At 46.5% G+C, this 24,322-nt stretch overlaps 6 protein-coding genes across 6 annotated transcripts; 3 read left to right on the top strand and 3 right to left on the bottom strand.

Moving 5' to 3' along the window:
* Nucleotides 1–2,325: 2,325 nt before the first annotated feature.
* Nucleotides 2,326–4,262, bottom strand: GGS25DRAFT_31583 (alpha/beta-hydrolase). Its single transcript, XM_049257766.1, has 2 exons — nucleotides 3,493–4,262; nucleotides 2,326–3,429 (listed from the first exon to the last, which is right to left on the bottom strand). The coding sequence occupies exons 1-2, from the start codon at nucleotides 3,887–3,889 to the stop codon at nucleotides 2,591–2,593; spliced, it is 1,236 nt and encodes a 411-aa protein (XP_049121377.1). The 5' UTR covers nucleotides 3,890–4,262; the 3' UTR covers nucleotides 2,326–2,590.
* A 590-nt stretch (nucleotides 4,263–4,852) lies between these two features.
* On the top strand, nucleotides 4,853–5,690 carry GGS25DRAFT_31040 (uncharacterized protein). The gene is made up of 3 exons (XM_049257714.1): nucleotides 4,853–5,343; nucleotides 5,466–5,473; nucleotides 5,538–5,690. The coding sequence occupies exons 1-3, from the start codon at nucleotides 5,042–5,044 to the stop codon at nucleotides 5,606–5,608; spliced, it is 381 nt and encodes a 126-aa protein (XP_049121376.1). The 5' UTR covers nucleotides 4,853–5,041; the 3' UTR covers nucleotides 5,609–5,690.
* Nucleotide 5,691: 1 nt separating this feature from the next.
* GGS25DRAFT_31099 (putative florfenicol exporter) lies at nucleotides 5,692–8,305 on the top strand. Its single transcript, XM_049257721.1, has 4 exons — nucleotides 5,692–6,769; nucleotides 6,826–7,366; nucleotides 7,539–7,612; nucleotides 7,729–8,305. The coding sequence occupies exons 1-4, from the start codon at nucleotides 6,221–6,223 to the stop codon at nucleotides 8,119–8,121; spliced, it is 1,557 nt and encodes a 518-aa protein (XP_049121375.1). The 5' UTR covers nucleotides 5,692–6,220; the 3' UTR covers nucleotides 8,122–8,305.
* Nucleotides 8,306–8,740: 435 nt separating this feature from the next.
* GGS25DRAFT_31266 (uncharacterized protein) lies at nucleotides 8,741–9,778 on the top strand. The gene is made up of 2 exons (XM_049257731.1): nucleotides 8,741–9,111; nucleotides 9,226–9,778. Exons 1-2 carry the CDS (start codon nucleotides 8,830–8,832, stop codon nucleotides 9,661–9,663), a joined length of 720 nt encoding a protein of 239 aa, XP_049121374.1. The 5' UTR covers nucleotides 8,741–8,829; the 3' UTR covers nucleotides 9,664–9,778.
* GGS25DRAFT_31091 (uncharacterized protein) lies at nucleotides 9,778–11,121 on the bottom strand. The gene is made up of 2 exons (XM_049257720.1): nucleotides 10,680–11,121; nucleotides 9,778–10,588 (listed from the first exon to the last, which is right to left on the bottom strand). The coding sequence occupies exons 1-2, from the start codon at nucleotides 10,905–10,907 to the stop codon at nucleotides 9,893–9,895; spliced, it is 924 nt and encodes a 307-aa protein (XP_049121373.1). The 5' UTR covers nucleotides 10,908–11,121; the 3' UTR covers nucleotides 9,778–9,892.
* A 6,230-nt stretch (nucleotides 11,122–17,351) lies between these two features.
* Nucleotides 17,352–22,782, bottom strand: GGS25DRAFT_30992 (RhoGAP-domain-containing protein). The gene is made up of 4 exons (XM_049257711.1): nucleotides 22,415–22,782; nucleotides 21,867–22,118; nucleotides 17,712–21,761; nucleotides 17,352–17,662 (listed from the first exon to the last, which is right to left on the bottom strand). The coding sequence occupies exons 1-4, from the start codon at nucleotides 22,567–22,569 to the stop codon at nucleotides 17,650–17,652; spliced, it is 4,470 nt and encodes a 1,489-aa protein (XP_049121372.1). The 5' UTR covers nucleotides 22,570–22,782; the 3' UTR covers nucleotides 17,352–17,649.
* Between the last annotated feature and the right edge of the window lie 1,540 nt (nucleotides 22,783–24,322).

The raw sequence follows: 24,322 nt of genomic DNA, 5'->3' as shown, positions 1-24,322 counted from the left end.
TGTAGGTATGGGGTGGAATATGAGCATTGAAGAAGGCGAGTTGGTGGAACGGATGGAATGATTGAATGAGGGTTGCAGTTTTGTGGAGAATCTCAGATATGATCAGATACATTAGGATTCATTGGGTTAATAGATTGGGTTAATATGGAACTCCATCTGGGACTATGACAACTTGAAGACATGGGATCCATGGATTGCTCAAGTTCTTTGAAACTGCTGCTAAAAGACCTGATGATCAATGCCGCTAGTCTACTTAGTACCTAGTTGGTACCCAGGGTACTAGGCTACTAGCGCGCTCTAGCCTGTAGCTACTGGGTAGTAACTATGTCGATACACCAAAATGGACCGCACTTTGCTAAGGCAGCAGGTAGCTTCCGAACTACCACAAAAAGAACAAACTAGGAACTGTCCAGCTCAAGAAGCGATAAGAGCTCCGCGGCAGCACGGAATGGCTTAGCATTGAATCGTCGATAATACCCAACATTGAACTAGAAGCTCCAAAGATGGTACAAGGCTCCAGGGCTGTCCCACACACAACTCGGTTTTGCTCACCTACGTCACCTACAGTCCAGACCTTAGGAAAATTGCGGGGTAAAAAGGGACATCCCTACCGGCTCTTCAGCCTTTAGCGACCGTAAGCTCTTCCCTAATATACCTAGTACACTAGCGTTCTATTTGATTCTCGACTTTGATGTAATCGCATTACACGAACCTTCCGGATTACATCACATGGTTCCTGAATGTAGCTTGCTTTAAACTTTCAGGGTGAACTTTGCATACCCATCCATACGATTCTTGAGTTTAAATGTCAGCAGTTTTGATATATCATTCGGACTTTTTTTTCCAACTCTAGGTATTAATGCTATCGGGGAGTACTGCAAGTACACCCTGTTGTTTCGACTTCTGCTTCTGCGTCTCATTGCAGTTATGATATCGTCTACCAATCGTATGTGCAGCTGTCTTTCCACTTGCATCCATCCATCGTCCGATCTGCAAACATTCGATCTGCGAATGGCCCTTCGCTTCGTCACCCTCCTATTCCAACCCCAGCGACCCTGGACTCCTGGAGGCCCCGGTCCATGTTAGTCGAAGATGGACAGGAGATAGGCATCGTAACGTGTCGCACTTGTTTCGTTTGATAGGTGAACTACCTACTGCCATAAGTGCATAGTATGTAATACTCAGGTACTACTACTATGTATTCATGTTAGTATCAACGACATCTGGAGAGCTCCACATGATCCTTGTGCTCTTGAGAAGCACATATCCATCTGTAGATGCCAATCTAGCATTGTCTATATCAAATTCTCTTATGATACACTAGTCCCTCTTTGCGCCAAGGCTGCATCCCTTTGGGGCCTTTGGGGTAAATGCATGTGGGTAGCAAGCATCAGTAAGCAATCCCCAGATTTTGTTTTGAGCAGTACGGGCAGCGTAGTACTGTAAATCCACACCACCCACTATCTGGAACGCAGTACGATTGGTGATGGGTGGGTACTAGGTAAGTTGAAAGCCGATGCCACCGGGCCTTGGCAAGCTGCCGAGCAAACAACTAGCAAATCCGCTTCTCGATGAACAAATCATCCATGGATGTAAGATAAATTGCCACGAGTTTGTATATTCCCCTGTTAACATGGTGCAATAGATCAAAGCTGAACTTGCCCGTTGTTTTACATAGTGAAGTGTGTTGGCCGAGCACCTCTACAGAGGAGGGGGTCGACTCAACTAGGCGCAGAACTCATCGAGAGCATAACGTTCCTCGCTTTGGGAGCCAACATGAATGAGTATAGCCCATAGGCTGGAGGGATAGCCTTTTATTATGTGGTTTGAAAGTAGGTGTCAAGTCAAATATGCTTGCTAAGCGGGCCCCGTCAAACATGGAGAGATTCAGTAAGGTTGTGTAATAATCAATGTGGAACAGGCACGATAGGTTTATTGCTTCCTTTTTCAACTTGAGAAGCACACGAAGCCATAGCCAATTTCAGGATCTCGCTCACCGTGATACGGCAGGCGAGTGCTGAGATGATCATTGGATATATGTAAGCAGCTGGAGGAAGCATGACTCGCAATTTTACCCCTCATGGAGATATCATTCACTATGCATGTGCAATCACACTCTCACTCTGTGTAGTACAGGGCCCTAATATTATACGTGTTCATATCGAATATTCGCAGGCCAGAAAAGTCTCCAATTGTGGTCAGCAAGGTGTTTTGCTAAGCTCCAAGGCTCCTACTAAAGTACTAAGGTAAGTAAGTGTACAACAGCATAGTCGGAACTTTTTTGGGAAATGCCAACATTTATCGAGATTAATACTGACCGAGACTTCATAGACACCTTCATAGTTCGCATGCAGTTATCTACATACATGCTGCATACTGGGAACGCATGTACTACACATGTAGGTATGTTACCTAATGCTACCTAGGGTATGTAGCAAGTAATTCAATATATCCATTTATACGTACGTAGTCAGGAATATACCATTGACGAGCTGGCGATACTCCGCTTGTCTACCAACTAACATATCATTATCGAAAGTTTCCCTGGGTGGCTATATGCAAAGTCTATCGAGTAATGGAATACCCAAATCTAATATTGACTCCAGAATTGAACCATTGCAGTTGCAACGCCAGAACCTGTCGTGAAGGGCATTTCGTGTCCCCCAGGAAAAACGGTAAATTCGGTCCCATGAAGTCCTAACGCCTGTACAGCATCTTCCATCGTCTCATCTTTGACAATAACAGGGTCGTCTTCTCCCAGTACTATATGGATCTTTCCAGATCCAAGCCCAGCTTCTTTATTCAGGGCATCCCGTCTCCTAGTATCCAGGATCGCAGCCAATGCTTTCCAGTCTTCTTGAGGAGCGTAGATAGGAGAGTGGCGCATTGTGCTAATAAATGCCGTGACAAAGCCCTCGTGGTGGTCAACCTGCCATTGGACAACGGAGGACACAGTTACCCCAGGGCGGAATTTGGAAATATGTGCGCTGTCGAACCCATCGCCGCCATTAGCATCACTATTTCCATGCGGCAGACACCTCTTAGTCTCAACAGACTCAATATCGGCGGCGCCCACGCTACGCGGTGGCTTTTTCTCTTTGTTGTCCTTCGGTCGGATCCTCCTACGCACCAGCCTTTGCACCAAGAGATCGGGTAAAAGTCCTGATCTATACAGCAGCCAGCTTGTCCAACCGACATGATGCCGTCGGATCAGGCCACAGCCACCTATCAGGGTGAGCGAATCAATTAAATGTGGGAAATATCGTGTGAATGCAACGCAGAGGCCACCACCGAGGGAGTATCCCACAAGATGGAATGTTTTCCACGACACCTTTGACGAAGCGAGAACTAGTAGTATTTGCGTCACGTAAAGCCTTGAGTCGTAGGCAAGGTCTTTAGGTCCATCGGAGTACCCACGCCCAAAGAGATCTACGAGTTCAGATGGTTAGTTACCGATAACACACCTATTCGACTGAAAATGGGGTTCCGTACCAAAAAGCATAACTCGGTATCCCTTGGTGGCTAATTCCCGACCTAGATCCCCAAGAGCCACAATTGGTGTGCTAATCCCGTGGACGAACAGGACCCTTTCCCCGTCTTCGGGTCCCCACTCGTAAACACGTATAGATCCATACGGCGTTGCCACGTCCCTTTCCCCAGGCAACGCATTCGGCGGGTATGGCAGGTGTGTCGTCTGTTCCTGCGAAAGGTTCGGGAGAACTGTCGTACGTGGCGATGGAATGAATATTTCTTTCTCTCTCCTGTTGGGCGAAATGATAAGACGAACAGACAGCAACGCTACAGCAGCTGCAGTAACGGTAAGTAGAGCAGCTTGGAAAATTCCAAGTCGTACTCCAAATATGTCTGGCCAAGTATATGCGAAATTCATGTTATGCTCACAGTTCGAAGGTCCGAATTGGCAATGAATGAAGATTACACCTCCCTCTCCTTCTAGGTAGGTAGACAAAGATAAATGAACAAGTCAAAACTTGCTACGCACATCAAGTCTGTCGGTTAAATCATGCAATTCCCTCCTCAAAATTTATATCCCTCAATGCCATGCATCACTTACCTCAAATCTGTATGTGCCTAGGTACCTACCTACAATCCAATGTTTGATCCTCCGGGTTCATGCAGTTGGTCACCGAAGTAAGCAAGCCTTGGAACTATGTGTGCAGAAATATTAGTGGTCTGCAATAAGACGGCCGATATACGGTCGTTCAGAAGCGAGGTGCTCCACTCCCACTAAGTCAGCACTAAATGAGCCCCGATATAACCGAAGACGGCCGGTGAAGTCCGGTCTTCTTCCGGGTATTGTAGCGTCCGGAACCCTACATGTGTGCGGTTTTAGAGTATACACAGATGAAAGACGAGTTCGTCGCCCGAAACATTCGAGTTCAAGACTATAATTCCGCGGTGACTCAATGTCGTAATTATCATTATGCGGTCCGATTACTAGAAAGCATTTGATTAACAGTTACCTCCGTGGATAGCTGGTAAGTATTTGCACTTATTATCAACCTCGGAGGTCACCACAGTTGTCTCAAATAGGCACAGTAAGCAGCTCTGGCGACGGATTCTACTTGTACAACCGGCTTTCCGTTTCCTTGACTTGCACTAAGTCAAGAGTTGCGAAAATCGATCACACTACATACCTAGGTAGTTGTTGAAATGAAGAGGGGGGTTAGGGGAGGTTGAGATCTTATGATGTTATGTCTTGAAATACAAGTATGTCGTTAGAATAATTCTCAATAATAAGCAAAATTGAAAGACTATACAGTTTAACGCCTGGACTTGAGCCTCACCTAAACCCAACTCGTCACCAATGAAAATCAGGGGAACTAGTATCTAGGTACCACAGCTTCAATATTTTCCGACTTTTACGCCATCTCCTCACAGACACCTAGGTTACTATATTATCAAAATTCTCGGCATGTAACCCAAACCTTTGAAAAATATTTTCGGCGGTATTACTTCAACTTCAGTTGAGGTAATACAGACAACCGGTGAATCTAGGATATTAGCCTCATTCGTATCATCTATGGTATTCATACACCCCCCTTTTTTTTCTCAGGGGTCGCGTTGGTATTGGCTGATGAGCGTAGTAGCCAATGTGGTGGAACCTAGTACGGCATGCTCAGCCGCCTTGGACTTCACTTCTTGGCTCACAGTTGTTAAGGATTGTCGGCGAAATCTTTATAATATGTTTATGATGCTTACGCAATTTTTTTTTACTAATTTCAATGTTTGCTATAAGATCGATCATAGCTTCTATGCACAAGAGTCTGCGAGGGGGCGTTTGCGTATTTACCTATATAATGTTTCCAGGGATGAAAAGTTTACGTGGGTTGGCAACCAGCCCCTTTTCTTCAAGTACCGCGTATAAGACGTTTTGATTTCTCTTAAAAAAAATCCCCCAATACCTACATCATGATAGTACTGACCTTTAGATATTTACTTACTAGGTACCTAGGTAGGTATTTATCACACACTGAGCTCCATTTCGGATATTGTGGTTCACTAATAAGCAGAAGCAGCACTCCTCCTTAGATCTAACCCTGCCTTACCCCGGTTCGATGAACTTATCAGATCGTTTAACCAATTGTGATTGGCTGATAAGATTTTAAACTTTAGTACCGACATTGCTTGTTTTGTGCCAAGAAAAAGAAATACATATTAGTATCCGTATCCACTTTTTCTCTCAACAAGCTGCGACGCGATCGGAACTTTAATTCATTTTACCCCAGGCCATTATTCTGCTACTTATTCTGCTACTTATTCTGCTACTTAACCGTTTCTGGTCTGAAGGAGCCTTATAATGCTACCTTGAAGTGGCCACTTTAGCACAGGTCTGCATATTACTTTCACCTGATCGCAACCAGATGCCAGCGTGGCCCGGTTGCGGAAACAACATACAGTTGCAAATGTTTGGATTGGGTAGGTATATGAGAGACAGCTTATTGGTTAGTAGCTTACCGGATGACTCGGAGATTCGTTTGATCTAGGACGTATGAAGCAATCGTATCATTTGCTCCGTGCATACCTAGGCACCTACCAATGAGATGACCCTCCTCGCCGGGTGCCTGCCTAGTAGGTGGGCATATAAGGGGACGGTATGGTTTGATTATGTGGATGAATGATTAGCCGGTGAGTAAACTCACCGGTCGACCAAACAACATACTTGGGCCATACTTCACATCGCCTGCTTGTAATCAACGAAATGTCTCTCGACACCAAAAACGAGGATGGGGTAATAACGGGACCAACTATAGTGTTAGATTCACTAACACTGGACGAAAAGCCTAAGGAGCTGGAGGGATATCGTGCACCGCAGGATACCGAGGACGAGAAGCAACTCGCACGACTCAAAGAGCTATATGGCGCAACCTGGAATGGGCCTGACGACCCAAGTAACCCATACAACTGGCCCGCATCGCGGAAGGTATTGATCGGCCTCGTCTTTTCCTTTAGCCAGCTCGTAACTTTGATGTCCGCGAGTATTATGGCTGCGGCCCTCGGCAACATATCCCACGACTTGAATATCGATTCGTCGACCGCCCAGATCACGCTCTCCATATACTTCCTTGGTCTGGGGATTGGCCCATTCTTCATTGCCGCTCTCTGCGAAATGAACGGCCGTAAGAGCATTTGGGTCATAAGTAACCTCTGGTATGTCCTGTGGAACGCGGTATGCCCGGTGGGAAAGTCTAAGGTTGTGATGATCATCGGCAGATTCCTTGCTGCTACAGGAGCAGGCGCCGGTACCATAGTATGTACTGCTTTACGGTTTCTCCCTAGTACGGGACTCTAAATTTGCCATATCAGCTCACAGGCCCTGTCATGGCAGACATGTACCACGCCGAAGACCGAGGAAAATCCCTCGCTATTGCGTCTTTCCTCCCGTATTTGGGCCCGGCGCTTGGCCCCATTGTCGGCGGTGTTGTCGTACAGCTTGTTCAATGGCCTTGGCTGTTTTGGGCTGTGAGCATCTTTGATGCCTTCATTACTCTAATGGGGGTATTCATCATAAGAGAATCATATACACCGGTTCTCTTACGTCGCAAAGCAGCCATGCAAGGCGAGCAACGCACCAGCCCAACTCCCATGACAAGAGTCTATTGGCAAGATTTCTTTTCTCGGCTGGCGACGTATCTTCGGCGGCCCATTAGTCTCCTGATTCGGCGACCGGTTGTTCAGGTTATCTCTCTCACCCTTGGCTTGAACTTCGGAATCTACACCTTCATGCTTTCGACCTATGCAACGCTTTGGATCGACCAGTATGGACAATCGGCTCTGTTGAGTAGTCTACACTACATATCGTTTACGATCGGCATGGGTATAGCTGCTCAAGTAGGAGGTCATCTTAGTACGTATTTCGAGTCCCAAGTGCATTGCCCCTTTCTTGCGGTTGCTCGTTTCAGGCGGTGAACGCTGCTGCGTCTGTAGCAGATGAGCCAGGCCTTGGGACAAGTGTTGGGGCAAGTGCTGCTTTCAGGAATTGCCAACGACTTACATGTATTAACTCTGGAATGCTTCAGTGGATATTATCTACAGACGCTTAAGAGATCGACCGAAGAATAAAGGCGAGAGTAAGCCCGAATTCCGTGCCCCGGTAAGTAGTACACCGAACGTTTCCAGGAACTTCCCCTTTCATGTAAAACGCCGATTAGTTATCAAGTAAGTACCTAGTTATGTAAGTTTAGGATCTGCTAACCCCGGTTATGGCAGTACATGATACCGGGTGTGCTCATGGTTCCCGCAGGACTCTTCTGGTACGGTTGGTCTACCGAATATCGAATCACCTGGGTTATGGTCGACCTTGGCGCCATCATATTCACTTGTGGAAGTGCTGTGTTGGCACAAGCTTTACAGGCGTACACCCTTGACATATTCGGTGAGCTCGGTGCGTCGGCGAATGCAGCCACACGTCTTCTTTCGAATGTGCTAGGATTTGTTTTCCCGATCTTCGCCCCTCAGCTATACAGCAGCCTGGGATATGGCTGGGGGAACAGCTTGCTAGCATTCATCTTTGTAATCCTGGGTGTCCCCGTACCGCTGTGTCTGTGGAAATGGGGTGAGAAGTTGAGGCCACTGGGCAAAAGGTCAAACGAGGATGACTGAACGACCGGAGTCTAGGACTGGTGCATTGTTCACTCTGCCAAACGTGGGTATATACGATGCTCTGACGTTGCACCTATGCGATCCGTTGCAATTCACACGTATTATCATGCAGCAACATACGGGCTGCACACAAACCTATCACAAATCATTATTTTCTCACGTCGCAATGTTAAAATGGTCCTTTGGCTGATACGTCCAGACCTTGGGAGCGGAGTTGCTTTCTATCAGGAAATCCGATGTGATAAATATTCAGGATATACCTAGTATCCATCCGGTATCAGAAAGTGGATATAGAGGTCTGCTTCATCTGTCGAATTATTGGGAATAGACGTGTATCGGATCTCATCCTCTCGTATTTCGAGATTCGATTACGTATACTGTGATCGAAACCGCCATGAGGATGTGGTCAAGAAAATAGGGACCGAAAGACGCGCTATTGACTCGCGACCCCGAAAATTTCCTAGTTGTGACAAAATCGCAGCCTGCCGCAGGAGGAGTATGTGATATGTCCCAAAGGAGACCGGAAACATTCTCAAGTCGATATATTTAATTACGGCTTATCTGTTCTCGCGAGTTCTGTCGTCGGTTTTCCGTCATCACAAAGGAGAAATCTGATATAACAGGGGTAGTTTGGGGGTAAGAAGGGGGGCGAACGCATCGCAGATTTCTGGTTGACGGAATGAAACGTCGAGGCGTTGCTTAGTATGTATGCAAGCCCCCCCTGGCTGGTGTATTAGTCGTGATTTCCATGGAACGCGGATCTTTGGGAAGGGGAAGGGGGTTACTTTTGGCGAGACACATCCAAAAGATCTGGTGCATACAACCGCGGGGGGGCAGGAAAGAGGGCCGGGTGGATTCGATTTCCAAACTTGGCCATGGGTTGACAGGCGTTTTGCGTGGGAGCATTATACGTCGCGATTCTGTCATGCATGGCCTCGCGTAGGTACCATCTCACCCTTCTCATCGGGGACCATCGTGACGCCCCTGAATGTTGGTATATATTCTTTCCTTTTCCCACCTGGATACTTCTAACCCGTCCTCGTACCCTTCCAACATCGATATCGTACGATAAGCTATCTCTATGTCATCTTACCTAATTGCGAGATCACTGCTAGCGAGGAGAAATCCCGACTTTTAAGCTCACCTGTCGTCGTGCAAACATTCATGTCAATCCTTCTCGACTACCTAAGGATGGTCTACCACAATCGTTTCAAGGCAATGGAGTCAGACGGAATAAGAGCAATCCTTACGGTCATGCTCGCTGCTACTCGAGGGTTTAATTTCACGATCTCGCCATCTAATTCGAAGGTTTCGGAATGGTCGAGAGGTTCGAATGAGGATCACAAATATTCGAAGCTGCTCAATAACTTGGAAAAAAAACGATGGTTCTTTGTCAAGAGAAAAAAAGAGGGCCTTACAAGCATGGGTGGCTCAAGAACGGCCCGCCGCGCCAAAGTATTAGGATATCTCATAATGGGTTTCCGACCAAATAACCTGACCAGACCTTCCCGACCCGTTCGCCGCCAATACATAAATCCATAAATCATATCATGAAGACTCTCTACCAAGGAGGTGGTAGGGAAACCAAGGTAGGCAGGGCAAGCCTAATGGTCTTGTACACTACTTCCACGTTTCAATCCCCCTTCCCACCCCTTTTCCCTACCCATCCGTTCGCCCGTTCGCCCGTTCGTTCGTTAGTCGAATGAATGCCGTCTTTTCATGTTGTTGTTGCCTCCACTCCAACCAAGTTTGGTATTACAATATATAAAACTTAGTGCACGTCGCGCGCGGCCCGCGCGATGTAATTCTGGATGATATCGCTGTCGCAACCGCTATGCCGCAGGATCTCGTTCTTGAGATCGAGAATCTCGTCCCGCAGACACCCAGCATGGTCCTGCAGCATGCGGTTGTGCTTGCTCAATTCGCGCTCCTGGATCTGCAGATCGCTCATGCTCTGCTTCGCCTTCTGTCGACACTTGTGCGCTGCCACCCGGTTCCGCTCCCGGTTGCGCCGGCTCTTGGTAATAGAGGGCGGGGAGTTGCACAGTGACGAGGCTTTGCCGCCGGAGCTGCAGACTGGTGAGGGGGGAGACATTTGATCTCCCGTACCGGTACTGTCTGCCATCCAATTTACGGATGATTCAGAACCGGGCGAAATTACTGTGGGGGTCGCTACGGAACTCTGCGAGAGTCGTTGGTGGTGGTGGTAATTGGATATCGTCTCGGCGAGTGGAGACACGACGTTTTCGTCGTACAGCGCCTCTCCGACACCACAATTCGTGACTTCACTTTCCTCATCTTCGGATCCCCTTTTGCGCGTCATGAGGACATGATGGTGATTCGACTGCGGCGGGTCGAACTGTCCCGTCGTCTGTGCAGGGGTGTCGAATCTAAACGAGTTGAGTTCTGAGGCTTGTCCCGGGCTGGGGCCGGTATTGTCGGAAGTGGTGAAACCAGCTTGAGTATACTGCAATCTACGTCAGATTCCCGAAGGAGTTTTCTTTTTTTTTATGAATGGGACTCATGACAAAAAGAATGGTTAAAAGAAGGCTGTTCACATTATCACTAGCTTCTAGGCCATGTCCCAACTCCTCCAGACTGACGTGCGGGCTTGCTCTACAGAATTCGTCTGAATTGTTACCAGGATTGGCCCATTGGAAATCAGATATAAGGTTGCCCTCACCGAAGGGTGATGTGAACATGGGTGATGCCCAAGCGGTGGGCACGTCCTCTGACCATTGTTCATACTTTCTTGGAAGACTGGTGGACACGTCGATGCCTGCCATGTTAGGGGAGAGGGAAGCAAGTTTCTTTTTCTTGTAGTAGGTTTTAATTGGTTGTATTCTTCTTCTTTTCTCCCCTTCTTCTCCTTCTGCTTCTGTCGATATGAATGGCTTATGTGAGAGAATAAGGTTATATGGCTAACCCCAACAGCTGTAGTGATATACAAGGTAGGTTAGGTGAGTCTCGAGGGTGAATACCCCTTTCGTACATTCGAATTTGGTCCAGTCTCTCCCTTCTGAGATACTGATACTTGAAGAAGATGAGTTGGTGTCTAAGTTATAAAAAAGATTGACGAAACTGGACCTTTCGCACGTATTGGTTTATGTAGGTAAGTTTGATGAAAATACTTCAAGTATGGATTTTTAAACTTTGGATTGGTATGAAGTTCATAAAAAAATGATTTACACTAGAGTTAGGAAGAAGGGGAGGGGTGTATAATTCTTCTACCCTATGAATCAGAATACGTTATATAAATGTAACATTGATGGTATTGTTCATGAGAAAAGATGGATTGGGTTATGGGATGATGGTTGCAAGTTTTACTAAGGTAGGTATGGGAAGTTTGATCCATGGAGAGTTGCCGGGCAGTGGACAGTGGGCAGTGGGCAGTAAGGATTTAAAATGTTTGCATCAATTGGTATACGATAAGGTTTTTTTGGTTTCTTTTTTGAATTATTGGATTATTGGATTATTGGATCATTTGGAGACCCTTTGCCTCATCTATCACGATAGACCAGGGGACACACAGACAAGTTGAGACCGGCATTATAGTAGTTGCAAAGGTTGAAAAGCCGCCTTGTATGTACTGTGTGTACTACATAAGGGATCATTCATGGATGTAGGTACATACATGAGTGCCAAACGTCTAAGGGTACTAAGGGTACTAGGTAAGGTATGTATGTCACGAACGCCCCTTACGAAGACTTCGGGATGGGCTCCGGGCCCTGTGTATGGCTGGAAACCCTGAAGCTAATATGTAAAAAAAGCACCCCTTGGGAAGCCCTAGGCCGTTATCAGACAATACCCTACTAGGTACATGAACATCCACAATCATCCATACCTACATTTTTCAAAAGTTCGGGCGCGCGCGGTGGCTTGTTACCAAACAGACGAGACGAAACCAAGCTATTAAACTTGCGTGGGCTTTTTCTTAGAAAAAAAAAAAGCCCCCTCCTAGCCAGCCCAGGCGGCTAACCCTTGTGTGTGTGTATTACTACCTTGCCTTGCTTGCTTGCTATGGATGTTAAAGAAGCACGATGCATTGTGGCGAATAACCTGGGCTGGGCATGAAGGATGCGGGGGGCGGGGCAAAAAGAAGACGAAGAAGACGAAGTAGAAACGAAACGAAGGAAACGAAACCGGAAAAGAGTAAACGAAGATTGAGGGTAGAGAGAAGTAGATTTGGAAAGGAAAAAAAATCGAAAACTTTGAAAGGGCATAGGAAGCTCTCGAGTTTATTGATCAACTCCTTGCCTTAGGTACTGAGTATATATTTCCCTGGGACTATGTCATATCTGCGTGTAGCCCCCCATTATATCATCTAATATCTCGATGTGTTGTTGTTGGTAGCTATTAAGGCATTGTATTGTACCACCTAGTATACTACCAGTGTAGTTAGACGGATGGGAATCCGAGTCAAGCAACGGCTTGATATTAATATTATTGCTCTATGAAGTTAATCGCCCCACGTTCATGATTCTTCTCTCTCTCTCTCTCTCTCTCTCTCTCTGCCTCACTTTTATTCAAATGTCAACAATAACGTTAGAACAAACATGTTAAACTCTCTTAATTTAGTTTCTGGGTTTTGACAGCTCGGTAGTATTCTCTCTAGCGATGCCAGCTAAGCTGCAAAAGTCCCTATCCCACTTGGACTATAAGTTTAAAATAGGTACCTAAGCTTAGGTATATCAATGATAAATAAAGATCCATGGATCTCAATATTAACACCAAGATAGCTTAGCCCCCCCAATGATTGATAGACTATCCATACCTATAGGTGTATATTAATACATCTTTATACATCTTTAATATTATCACTAACCTATTAAGAAACAACGTTTCAACGATTCGCCTTAGATTTACATGGATATATCTCATTCTTTCTCTCACCTCCCCACCCTCTTCATAGATCCCCCCTGGGACTTTTACCTATCAACTTCCTTCCTATGAATTTCCTATGTGTCCAGGCGACTTTGATCATTTCAACCATCTTAGAGTCACCCACGACTTTTTTTCATTCTTTCTTCTCAAATAACGGACTTTCCACAGGGAGAGCTAGTCGGTACGAGTTCCGACACTTCTAATTGGCCCGGACCGGAGCCCGAATGAATATTACATATCACATGTGCGGTGCTTGCAGAATGAGAGAATACCTAGGTACTATCTACCTACCTCCTACCCAAGTAATGTAGGCACGTAGGGCATGTATATAGGTATGCATGTATGTATGTATATTCCAAAACGGTAAAACAAAAAAAAGATACATAAAATAACTCTTAATCCCTTAAACGAGAAATGAGACCTATCTGTTTAACGGAAAAGCTCCGGTTCAAGTAATAGGCTGAAGAATACACAGCAAATCGTCGCCCCCGAGACAGCAGACTACCTACATACCTACATAAATGCATGTTCTTTCTTTCTTTCCTTTACATATCTAACCTAGGTAGTTTTACCTGACTTTTCGATGGCAACATTGATTCTCTCGCGTTAAACAAAAGTACCTAACCTAGTTATTTACCTGGCCACTGTACCTACCTAGTTTAGGTGCCTACTAGATAGGTAGATTAGGTTGAGTACATGACAGCGCCGAAAAAGAACGATAGTTCCACAGTTGAAGTCTTCCCCCCCCCTACCGTACGACAAGTCTCAGTCGAAAAAGAATAAGCCTGCCTGCTAATCTAAGAGGCCTCCCTAGAGCTAGAGAGAGATATTAGATGAAATTGAGCCCAGTGAGTGAGTGAGGGAAAAGGCATTGGCTCTTTTTTCATTTCTCACTCACTGCCAACCTTGAAATAGCTAGCCATCTGACTCGATTCATCAAACTCTCTCTCTACTTCTACTTCCTCTCAACCCCTCCAATCCCCTTCCCCTCTATTCTTTCACTCTCTCGGTCTCTCTCTCACACACATACACATACTACATGCTTCAACCATACCGGAGGAGGCGAAAAAGACCAACAAACAATCCAACCTACCGGAGAGGAAAGAGGGGACCCCGGGACCCCTGGGGCCCCCTTTTAAGCGAGGTATATGTATGTATGTATGTATGTATGTGTGTATGTACTATAGTTAGTATTTTATGTACCTACGATGTGGCATTATTGTTGGCCCGCCCAAAAAAACAATCCCAAGCCCACAAATAAGATGGAGCCAAGATCGTGAGTTGGGCGGCGCGCGTGGTAAGGCAAGGTATGGATATGTTTAGATAGGCTAAGGTACCTTAGGTAGTTAGTTTAAATCTCTCTCTCTCTCTTTCTCTCTATCCCGTTGAAACCCCATTCTAGGCGATCGATCTATCTCTCTCCATCGTATGACGACTCGATAAGAATATTACATGCCCCCTTCATATGTCTACCTAGGCGTATTATATCTTACCTGCCTACATGCTCGTTTCTTGCTTCTTTATATTGTATTACCTACCCCCATCCATCCAGCCTAGCCCAGCCTAGCCCTCCTCTCTCTCCCCCCCACACACACCCCCTAACCTCGGGAACGGAGAAATTTCAAGTTGAACAGGTACCTAAGAGCTAGCCAGCCAGTCAGCCAGGGGCGGGATCGAATCGAAAGAAAGAAAGACCCTGTGAAATATAACCGGGGAAAGGAACCTTGAAAGTTCCAAGAGGGCAGATCAACTCGGTAAAGGTAGGGCAATCTACCTACCTACCTACCTACCTAAGGTATGTTCAACATGATATATTGTGTGGTCCCCTAATCCAATCATGCCTACCTTGGAACCCCCCCTGCCCTTTTTTCTTTCTTTATTTGGTTTCCGGTAGCCGGCGGTAGGTAGGTAGGTAGGTAGGTAGGTACCTAGGCAGGCAAAAGAGCTAACGCAGGCATGGGGCGGGAAGGAAAAGAAGATCTTCTCAACGGCGTGGGAGGAAGCGTGATACACCTACATATATACCTACCTACATACACGCATACAAGTATACTTACATACCTATATACTTGTCTATAGATAGTACTTACTTACATACACAAGGTACCTACCTGTCTACTGACCACTAACCAAGACAAAGTGGCTCACTGCCTCAACTTCTGTCTCTTGCATCTTCCTTCGTCTTTCCTTTACGAGCGCCACGCCAGCCCCTTTTTTTTAACTTACTTTTCCTTGGAAAGGCGGAAGGCGGAAGGCGGAAGGTCGAAGGGGCGAAGGGAAACATGCCTACCTACATCTGGCCTACCTAGGTTGGAACGTTTTATGATTTCCCTTCTCACTCTCTTACTTTCAGTCCCCCTTTTTCGTATTTCTTCATACATGCCCCCCCATGTCTTCCATGCCTCCGTTTCCTCTCTCTCTCTCTCCTTCCACCCCACCCCCCCTTGCAATGCAACTTACAAGACCAACGGTGTAACATGACAGTCATGTAGGCGTATAGACATCATATAAATGAATGAACTGAGCATGAAAGCGCATCGATGACGATGCAGCTGATGTGTCCTGGGCCAGGTATGTATATATGTACGTGGGTAAGTAGGCAGGCAGGTATACCTAAGTAGGTATGTATATATATGTAAGTTCGAATCATACCGCCATTCAACTGACAAGCTGAATATGCGGAACTAACTGCGTCTTCCTCGACAAGGCAGCCACCTAGAATCAAGCATGCTCAGGCATATACATAGGTACATACATATGTACCTAGGTTAGGTTGGTAGGTATGTGTGTGTGTGTGTGTGTGTATGTATGATATGTACAAATAGACCCTGGATGATCGACGTGGCCCACTAGGGTAGGACATGAGACGAAAGATACAAAAAGATTAACAAAAAAAAAAAAAAAAAAGGGCTTGTCGCCGCTCGGGGACGTGCCTTACCGGCCCGAAACTTGTATCCGAACGTGGTAGGAACGAGCATGTGTGGGACACACGTACCTAATGCAGTGATTTCTTGGGACCGCCTAGGCTGGATAGACTAGGGATCGAAGATGGAGAGAGTGTGAGAGATTGTGGGGGTGCTTTGCTCAAAAGGTTAAAGGCCTAGAACTTATCCCATTAGCATTTTGCTGATCTACCAGCTCCTTTCTCAAGCGAGGAGCCGGACAATGCAACCGGTGTCGATACAGTGGAGAGCTATGAGTGCTACGCGTCACATGCAGCCCCGAGAGCAACGACATGGTTGCTGACCGGTGACATTGGGCTGCTTAGCCATAAGCATGTAGGTATATATATACTTACCTACCTAGGTATGTAAAAGGATTGAAATATGCTTGGGTCTCCGCTATTCGGTGCTTTGGTGGTAGCTGGAGGTATGTTTGCTTGCATAGGCTGGTAACTACCACCGACCGTATGAATCACGATGTATTCCGGGAAGTGCCAGGAGGGTGTGCGCTAGGACCCATGCTTCTCCATGCATACACCTTGCTATGAATTTAATAAAAGCTGAGGGACACTTACACGAACTTTTACCTTTTGTTCTCTCTGGCCTACTCGGATCTCAAGCCGTTGTCAGGGGTATGTGGCATTGGTCTGTAATATTTGGGCCTGGACACGGTAGAATGTCGACGATATCCTGATTCACGCACCCAAATAAGCTCGCGATAGCATCAAACCGTCGATTGGTGGAAGGCCATAACCGTCAAATATGATAGAAATCCGGAATGGACGGGTATGCCGCTTACTTTCCGAATTCTGTCGCCTGGATGTTAGAAAAAAGTCCACATTGAAGTGTCTCACCACTATAACTTTTGGATCTAGATGGTGAGGCTCTAGGAAAACCAATGATCGCGACCTTCGATATTACTGTACGACAACGTTCCAAAGAAAGAAGGACAAAAAGAGAAAGAAAATAAAAACCCTCGGATATTCCCCGAACCAATGACACGATGCTGTACGTGTGTTGCACCAACAATTACTCGGTACCTAGTATATAGTTTGCCTAAACATTCCAAGAGGCTGGAAGCGAATCAGGAGGCATTCTCTTGGTAACAATGTACGCTATATCCGAGTAGGTAAGTAACAAGTATTGACAAAGGATATCAAAAGAAGGCTTCAAGAAAGTATCGAAATTTTCATCTTTTTGCTAGTTGTCTTCCATCATGCTGGGTCGGGAGGTCATTCTCTCGACCAGCCACCCACACCGTGAGATTACCTCCACCATCGTCTCATTCAAATAAATCCACATCGTAAATACATTTCGACAGATTGCCCGCCGCCTGTAGCCATAGCTACAGTGTCTCCTAATCTCAAGACGGTAGTCTATGGTCTAATCTGGGGTAATTGACCGAAAACTTCCACCAAATCCAATATATGTAGCCATAGGCTTACATGCCAACATCTTGCCCAACAAAGACTACCATTAGGCTATTATGCGACGCTAGAAATCCAGTCCGTAGCGACTGTACTGAGAGAAGCCTAGTGGGAAGCCAATGGAGAGCGGCAGGATATAGAGCAACTGAAAACCTACCCACCCAAAACCGTACGCCAAACATCGCAAAGAAAGAAGAATTCAAAGTCAAGCAATATATGGAAATAGCGAGCCGCGAAACAACGCTATATCGTAATTTTTATATACGGTGAGATGATTATCGTATGGGACTGACCACATGATTAACTTATGTGTGATATAGTAGAGAAATGCCATCACATTTTGGTCTCATCCCTTAAGCGGCTTTTAGAGCCCTGCTGATTGAGCATCACGTTGCCCATAAACATAGCACTTTCTCTTCTCTTGCCTCTGTTATATGATTGGTCATACGTTGAGGAATTGTCGCCGTAATCTTGTTCATACGAGGGTCCGTAATGTGGGCGATCATATCCTGGCTGCCTTGCGTTGGACTCGTAACCTTGAGGGATGGGGAATGCATTTTCATAAGCAGGACGGAGAGAAGCCTGTGAACTCGATTGGGCCATATACTGCGGCTCGTAACTCTGGCGAGGTGGGGGCGTTGCCGTTGGGCGAAGACCGCTTGAAACAAGTGGTGGGGTAGGAGACGACCGCTGCTGCCCCTGTTCCATGAGCCGTTGCCTATGGGGCGAGTCCGTAGTAGTAGATGGCCGACGCGGTTGGGCTTCCGGTGGTCCATGCGAATCCGTGTCGGACACTGGAGACGGAAGCTCGTAATCTTCCGGATCGATTCCAAAGATACCCTCATAGTTCTGCAATAACACAGCGAACACCGGAGCCGGGATATTCAGCGTCGGGGAGAAAACGATTCCGACGTTACGCACCGTCATCTTGTTCGAATCTGCGTGCTTGATTATCTTGATTAAGAAGGCAACAAGATACTTCAATAACGTCTCATTAGCCAGTGGTAGCTGTTGCACCAGTTGTGCCAAAGCGGCGATTTTCTCCTCCGGATCTAATCCCGCTGTCACGGCGACAAACCTGTTGTGTAAGGGTCCAGTAAGTATAGTCGATGGAAGCTCGCGAAGGTAAAGTTTTAATAGAGAAGCAACAACATGGATATCGTAATAGGTGCTGTCTGTCAGGATATTGACGTCGCCTTCGGTATTGAAACGCTCTCGTAGCTGCTTGATCACCACACTAGAACCACTAAGTCGGAATATTCCCTCTTCCATGATTGCATTCTTTGCATCAAGATATTGGATACATCGGTATACGACCGCTGGAAGAGGCACATTGATATCAACGGGCCCATTGAATCTTACAGCGTCGGCGAGTGGAGCTCCAAATACTTGTCGAACCGGACCCCGGAATTCAGATTGAGTCGGGGGAACGCTGCCATTATTAGAACCGTACACGGGGTCTTGGTCATCAGTCGAAGATCTAGTTCTCGGACCGAAGCCAAAGAAACTGCGCTTTCTTTGCTTCTTTTCTTCGATGGAAGGACCAGGCGGAGCCAGACTAGATTTGGCGCCCCATGATGCTGAATCGGGGATCAACTGCGGGTCTTTTGGAGCAGAGATAGTATAAGTCGGGCCGTTCATTCTCTCGGAGGGTTCTGGGGTTCCCGTTTTGTAATGTTGAGGAGCACCTTCTGGAATGCTACCTGGCTTGGCTGAGCCGTAGCTCATTCCGATAAGCCCCTCCTGACTATTGTTGCGCTGTCCTTGAACCCTCCCACTTCCACTTCCACTTCCACTACCACTACCACCACTCCCCTTTTTCCTCCCGTTTACATTGCTGGGATTGGTGCTGCTTCCAGACTGTATTCTGTCATTACCCGCTGCTTCCTCCTCGTTGGGATCCTTATAATCGATCCAGCGAAGAAGAGCATCAACCCACTGGTCACGCTCCAAATCACTCTCGGCGCACAGAACATGTTTCACAAGGCTACTGGTATCCTTCTTCTTCGGTTCCAAAACCAAGAATGCATGGCGGTATTGGTTATCTGACTCCTCGCCATTCGCACTACCTCCAGGGGACCCATCGTTAGTTTGTTGTGATTGTTTCCCGATTTGCGCATTTTGAAGCTTGATAGTCCCCATATGAGCTCCACCAGGTGCCTCATAGTATTTCAAATGAGGGCCATCAAGAACGAAGAATCGAGCTTTCCATCCACCAAAGTTTTTGCCCCTTTTGGTCAAATATCCATTTTTGAAAGGCCTACCTCCAGGGCCTTTCTTCTGCGTTATCCCTTCGTTGCTTGATTCGTTGGGAGCTGAAGAATCGTCAACATTAGGTCGCAGCGTGTTGGTTGATAGATATTTGCAAAGTTCCAAAGCAATTGGGGTATCGAGGGGCGTATTTAGTAATTCGTCGAGATACTGGTCCAATATAGTACGACGGGCATCTAATTTAGCGGGCGAGTGGCCGCTGAAGAGCGACCTGTCTGGTGTTTTAGCAGTAAAACTTGCGCATTGTTTCATCCTTTGGTCAAGTTTGGCGAGAGAAGTGGTATCCTTCTCTACTCGCCATAGCTCAACTCCCTCGGCCCGCGAAATGATAGCCAATGTAAAAACAGGATCCTCCTCCAACTGTGTCAACGATATAAGGCTCGCTCTCGAAGGCTTCATGCGAGACGACGCAACCTTAACCTCGACGGACGGAATAGCATTTGGCGGTAATAAAAGATCTGGATACTCCTCAGTAACGAATCCTTTATAAATCCTGGATTTTTCGGTGGGACTATCACGAGTAGCTGATTGGTTAGGTGGCGTTGAGTCCAATGTCTGTTTACGTTCCGAGCCCGGAGGACTAGATATCATATTAGGTGGCATCGGGATAGGTTGCCGAGGAGCTCGTGGAGAAAGAGGTGCGGCCATTCCTATACTTCGCGGAGACATCGGAGGCGAGTTCATGGGAGACTTCATTGGCATTGGTCTCGGACTCGCAGGTAGGCCAGGACTCAACATTGGCGGAGCCAAAATATAACGGCCATCGTTGCTACCATTCAACACACCAGCCAGTGATGCAGGAATATTGTCTGGTGCTAACATGTGTTGAACGGGGTTCATCTGGGGACTGACTCGTGATTCAATTTGAGGGCTCATTTCCTGAGTAACCGGCGTTCCTTTTTGACTACCCTTCTTGCTCTTCTTGGATAGGCTGCGGGCTTCCGCCTCCTTCTGCGCAAGGATCTCTCTTTCTCGGTCATCTTCCTCTCTGGTTTTTCTCCGACCGCGTTTCTCGATGACAGGCAGCTCGTCAACTTCTAGCAAGGAATCATAATCTGAGTCGGAATCATTATCATCTTCTGGGGATATCGAAGCAAGAACATTCGAGTCCTTTTTCAACTGTAAGGGAGCAGGTGGAGGTTTTCGTGGCGGTGGGGCAGACGGTGGCGGAAATTGGGAAATACCTTGGTCGACAAGTGGCGTGGCTTCAATAACTGACACGGCCGGTGTGTTGGTTGTCGGCGGTTTAGGTGGTGGCATCCTAGGGGGGTCACTCGGTAGACTTCGAGATGGGGGAAGATTGAGATTAATGGGCAACTCTTTCGATGTGTCGGACGTTTTCTTGGCCTCGTCTTCTGCGCGGTCCTCTTCTTCGCGGTCAAAGTTGTCTAGCGCGTGTTCGGATGGCTTTGGCATCGCATGTGCCGGGTCCAAGAGTTCACCAACTGCTGACGGTAAAACATTGGTGAGTTGGTCGGCCGGGGGGGTAATCGGATAGGGCGCTAGAGACACGTCTATAGGAGAGTGTTTGACGCTATCCGAATCTAGATTTGATGGCGATGCTGGATCATCGACATGTTGTTCTCTGGGCACATTTACGTCAACTCTGGGAACAGTTGGTACACTCGACCGTACGATGTCAAGTTTTAATTGCTCGTCATGCGCGGCCATTACATCCTTCAATTTCTTTCTGTACTTCTCCTTATCCTTCAGAGCGCGCTCGAGATCTTTGTTCAGACCCAGAATCATCGCCCTTTGTTTATCGACGAGTCGCCATAATTGAGCATTCTGCTGAGACTGGGACTGCTTCTCCTTTAATAGATAATGTATGACGGCTTCAGGACTGCCAGCTGCCCTAACCAAGTTAGCGATATCCGCGGCTCCAGTCTGTATATCCTGTAAGCCTTGGTGCGAATGAGTCCTTGTAGAGATAGCGGATATGGCAGAGTCAATCGATGACGTTCGGGCAGTGCCAGAAGGGACGTCGGGCTTAGATATTGAGTTGCTCGCCATGTTGGACAGGCTCGCAACTGTTGAGCCTACAGGAGGCTTTAAAGTTCCGGCTGGATCGGAGACGCTCCGAATGTCATTCGAAGAATGGGATTCGAGCCGTGTCCTGAAATGCGCAAATATTGTTAGATTGGGGGACTTCTCTAGGAGAATAGATATTAAATGCAAATTGTATGAAGCCGATGAGTAGATTTTGGTAAATTGCACGAACCTAGTAGTGGCAAACGTAGGTGAAATTGGAGAAAGATCGCCCTTGCGAGTAGCAGATTCGGGAGCACGAAAGTCCGTCGTTTGACCGTTTACAGGCGAAAGATGTGGCGATAGTCCTCGCGATACCACTGAGGCAGTTGATAATGACTCGTGGATGGGCCTGGGGAAAGTTGACCGAGATGGGCTTGCGCTGGAAGGCGGAGACACGACTGTAGTCGTTTGTAGAGGGCTGGGAGCTGGTGGTTTACGCTGTCTAGTGACAAGTGGAGATTCTAAGTCAGCGCAAGTGTTAAGACGTGCAGGACGGGTCACAGGGCATTTTTAGACGTGCGGTCTAGAATATGTCTCGCAATAAGGGATCCAGCAAGGGGGGGTGTACATTAAAGGAAAAGGGAAGGGGGAAAAGAGTCAGCTCCACCTAACATTCCATAATATTTTACAATAATGATAGACAAAGAGGTCCAAATAGGCAGATATGTGGGCAAGTAATGAGTAGTGAACTACACAGGACTGACTAAAGAAAAAGGTATTGGTGGGTGTGTCACTCACTTTGTCCCAGTATTTGTTATGGATAATGACGGCGGGGGGCTCGGGCTCGTGTCAGCAGTAGGGTAGTTGATGGCGGCCCTACCAATTGTTGGACTATCCTCAAGAAAGTGAGAATCAGGTGGGTTTTCGCTACACTGAAGCGATAGATGCGACATGGTCCACAATGCGGAGGTGTTGACCGTAATAGTGTATGTATGTATGTATGTCGTTGCTCCCAAGGAAGGCCCTAAAGCCAATCAGTGTCACGAGCTCTGGTCTAGGTCAGAGCTTCTCATTCGAGACGCCTGGATGTCCCTGATTGACGCCGCATAGAATTTGACAGGGTTTGAGAGCGAGACGATTGAGACAACTTGCTTAAGCGCGTTCCGATACGTCTCCAAGCTTGTGTAGTATTGTACATGCGATAAAATCCTGGTTCAATGTTTGTATCACAATCCGAATTGGAACAACGTTGAATATGTACGTGTATGTACGATTACCAAGTATGAAAGAAGTCAATGCCAAAGTAAACCCTAGAAATTAAAGCAAGTATGTAAATAAAAGGGGAAAACAAAACTTGAAAACAATTCAGGATGAACCATTCAAGGGTCAATAGGGGTTAGAGTCTCAATATCCAAATTTTCAACTAAAAATTCGTAAAAAGCCCGCCGAGATGAGACGGTTGCATTTTCCAGAAGAGCCTTGCCCGTTGTAACTGGCAAGATTTCCAGATACGCCCCCACAAACCCAAAACCCCAAAACTTAAGAATACATCCATGGGTGCACTAGAAGGAGCCCGTAGCGCTTAAACTTGGCCCAAGTGCCTCTTAACTACATATATATGTACTTGAAATTTGAATTTCTTCAATGATGAAGCTGGTGCAGGTACTTTGCTAATTAGAGTTCAACGTCGCTATGAAAGCCTAGTACCTAGTGTGTAACAAACAGGCATACACCCAAGTAATTGATTTGAAGATGCATGTGTATGTACACATTGAATACAATCAATACAGAGTACTACTAAGGTAGTACCTACCTCATATATGTAGGTACCTATAAAAAGGCACCCACGTGGATAACCTCAAATTACTTATTTGATACATATCGTCGTATGTACCTACATGCCATTAATCTTACCGCCTCATAGGCTACTGTGTAATATCATTGATGTATGTGATCTAATAGGTACATGATCTATTAGGTACATAAGTACTAGCATAGTAGGTAGGTATGAATACCTATAAAAAAGCTGATCTCCTATTTATGTAGTTATTTACTACTAGTACACATCTATAAATTAAGCAATTGTACCTGCATCCAAAACACTTGACCAAGCATGACTTACATGTACGTAGTAGTTGTATGCATCGTGGATGTGTGTCTGTCTGTACAGTTCCGTGATAGGTACATATGTAGGTAGGCGAATTCTTTATGAACCTTCTCGCCTTATTTAACTTAAGGATCCACGGCTGCATGTCTCTGCTCGGGTGAAGATCCTTCTGGACCCTGGACACTAGAACCTTCATTAAAGTGTTGCGCTGTGATCCCTGCTTGAACCCTGAGATTTCTTTTTAGGGCATTCCAATTACTACTATGTATGTAGCTAATGTATTGTACTGCCGCACTACACATAGTTACATGTACATACATATTCAAAACTCTCAGGACCGTTCGTCTCACAAACTCCCAGAGCGTACAAAAACCAAAGCTTCCTTGCCTTGGTTGCGCCTTAGCTACCCCAGGTTTCGAGGGTAAGTGCAGATTCACCAAATCGGGATGTGACATTTCAACAGATTCCTGGATTCCAAACACAGAATGGCCAACACAGTTAACGCGGTTAGAGCTCAGGCACTTTGATGATCTTGACTTTGCTTTTTCTTTCCTAACAACGTACATGCTAATTACATGCTAGATACAATGTAGGTAAGC

Source organism: Hypoxylon fragiforme (assembly GCF_022984875.1).
Source record: "Hypoxylon fragiforme strain CBS 206.31 chromosome Unknown GGS25scaffold_1, whole genome shotgun sequence".
Lineage (NCBI taxonomy): Eukaryota > Fungi > Ascomycota > Sordariomycetes > Xylariales > Hypoxylaceae > Hypoxylon > Hypoxylon fragiforme.
Note: the sequence above shows the minus strand (reverse complement) of the source record. Positions and strands in the feature narration are given on the sequence as shown.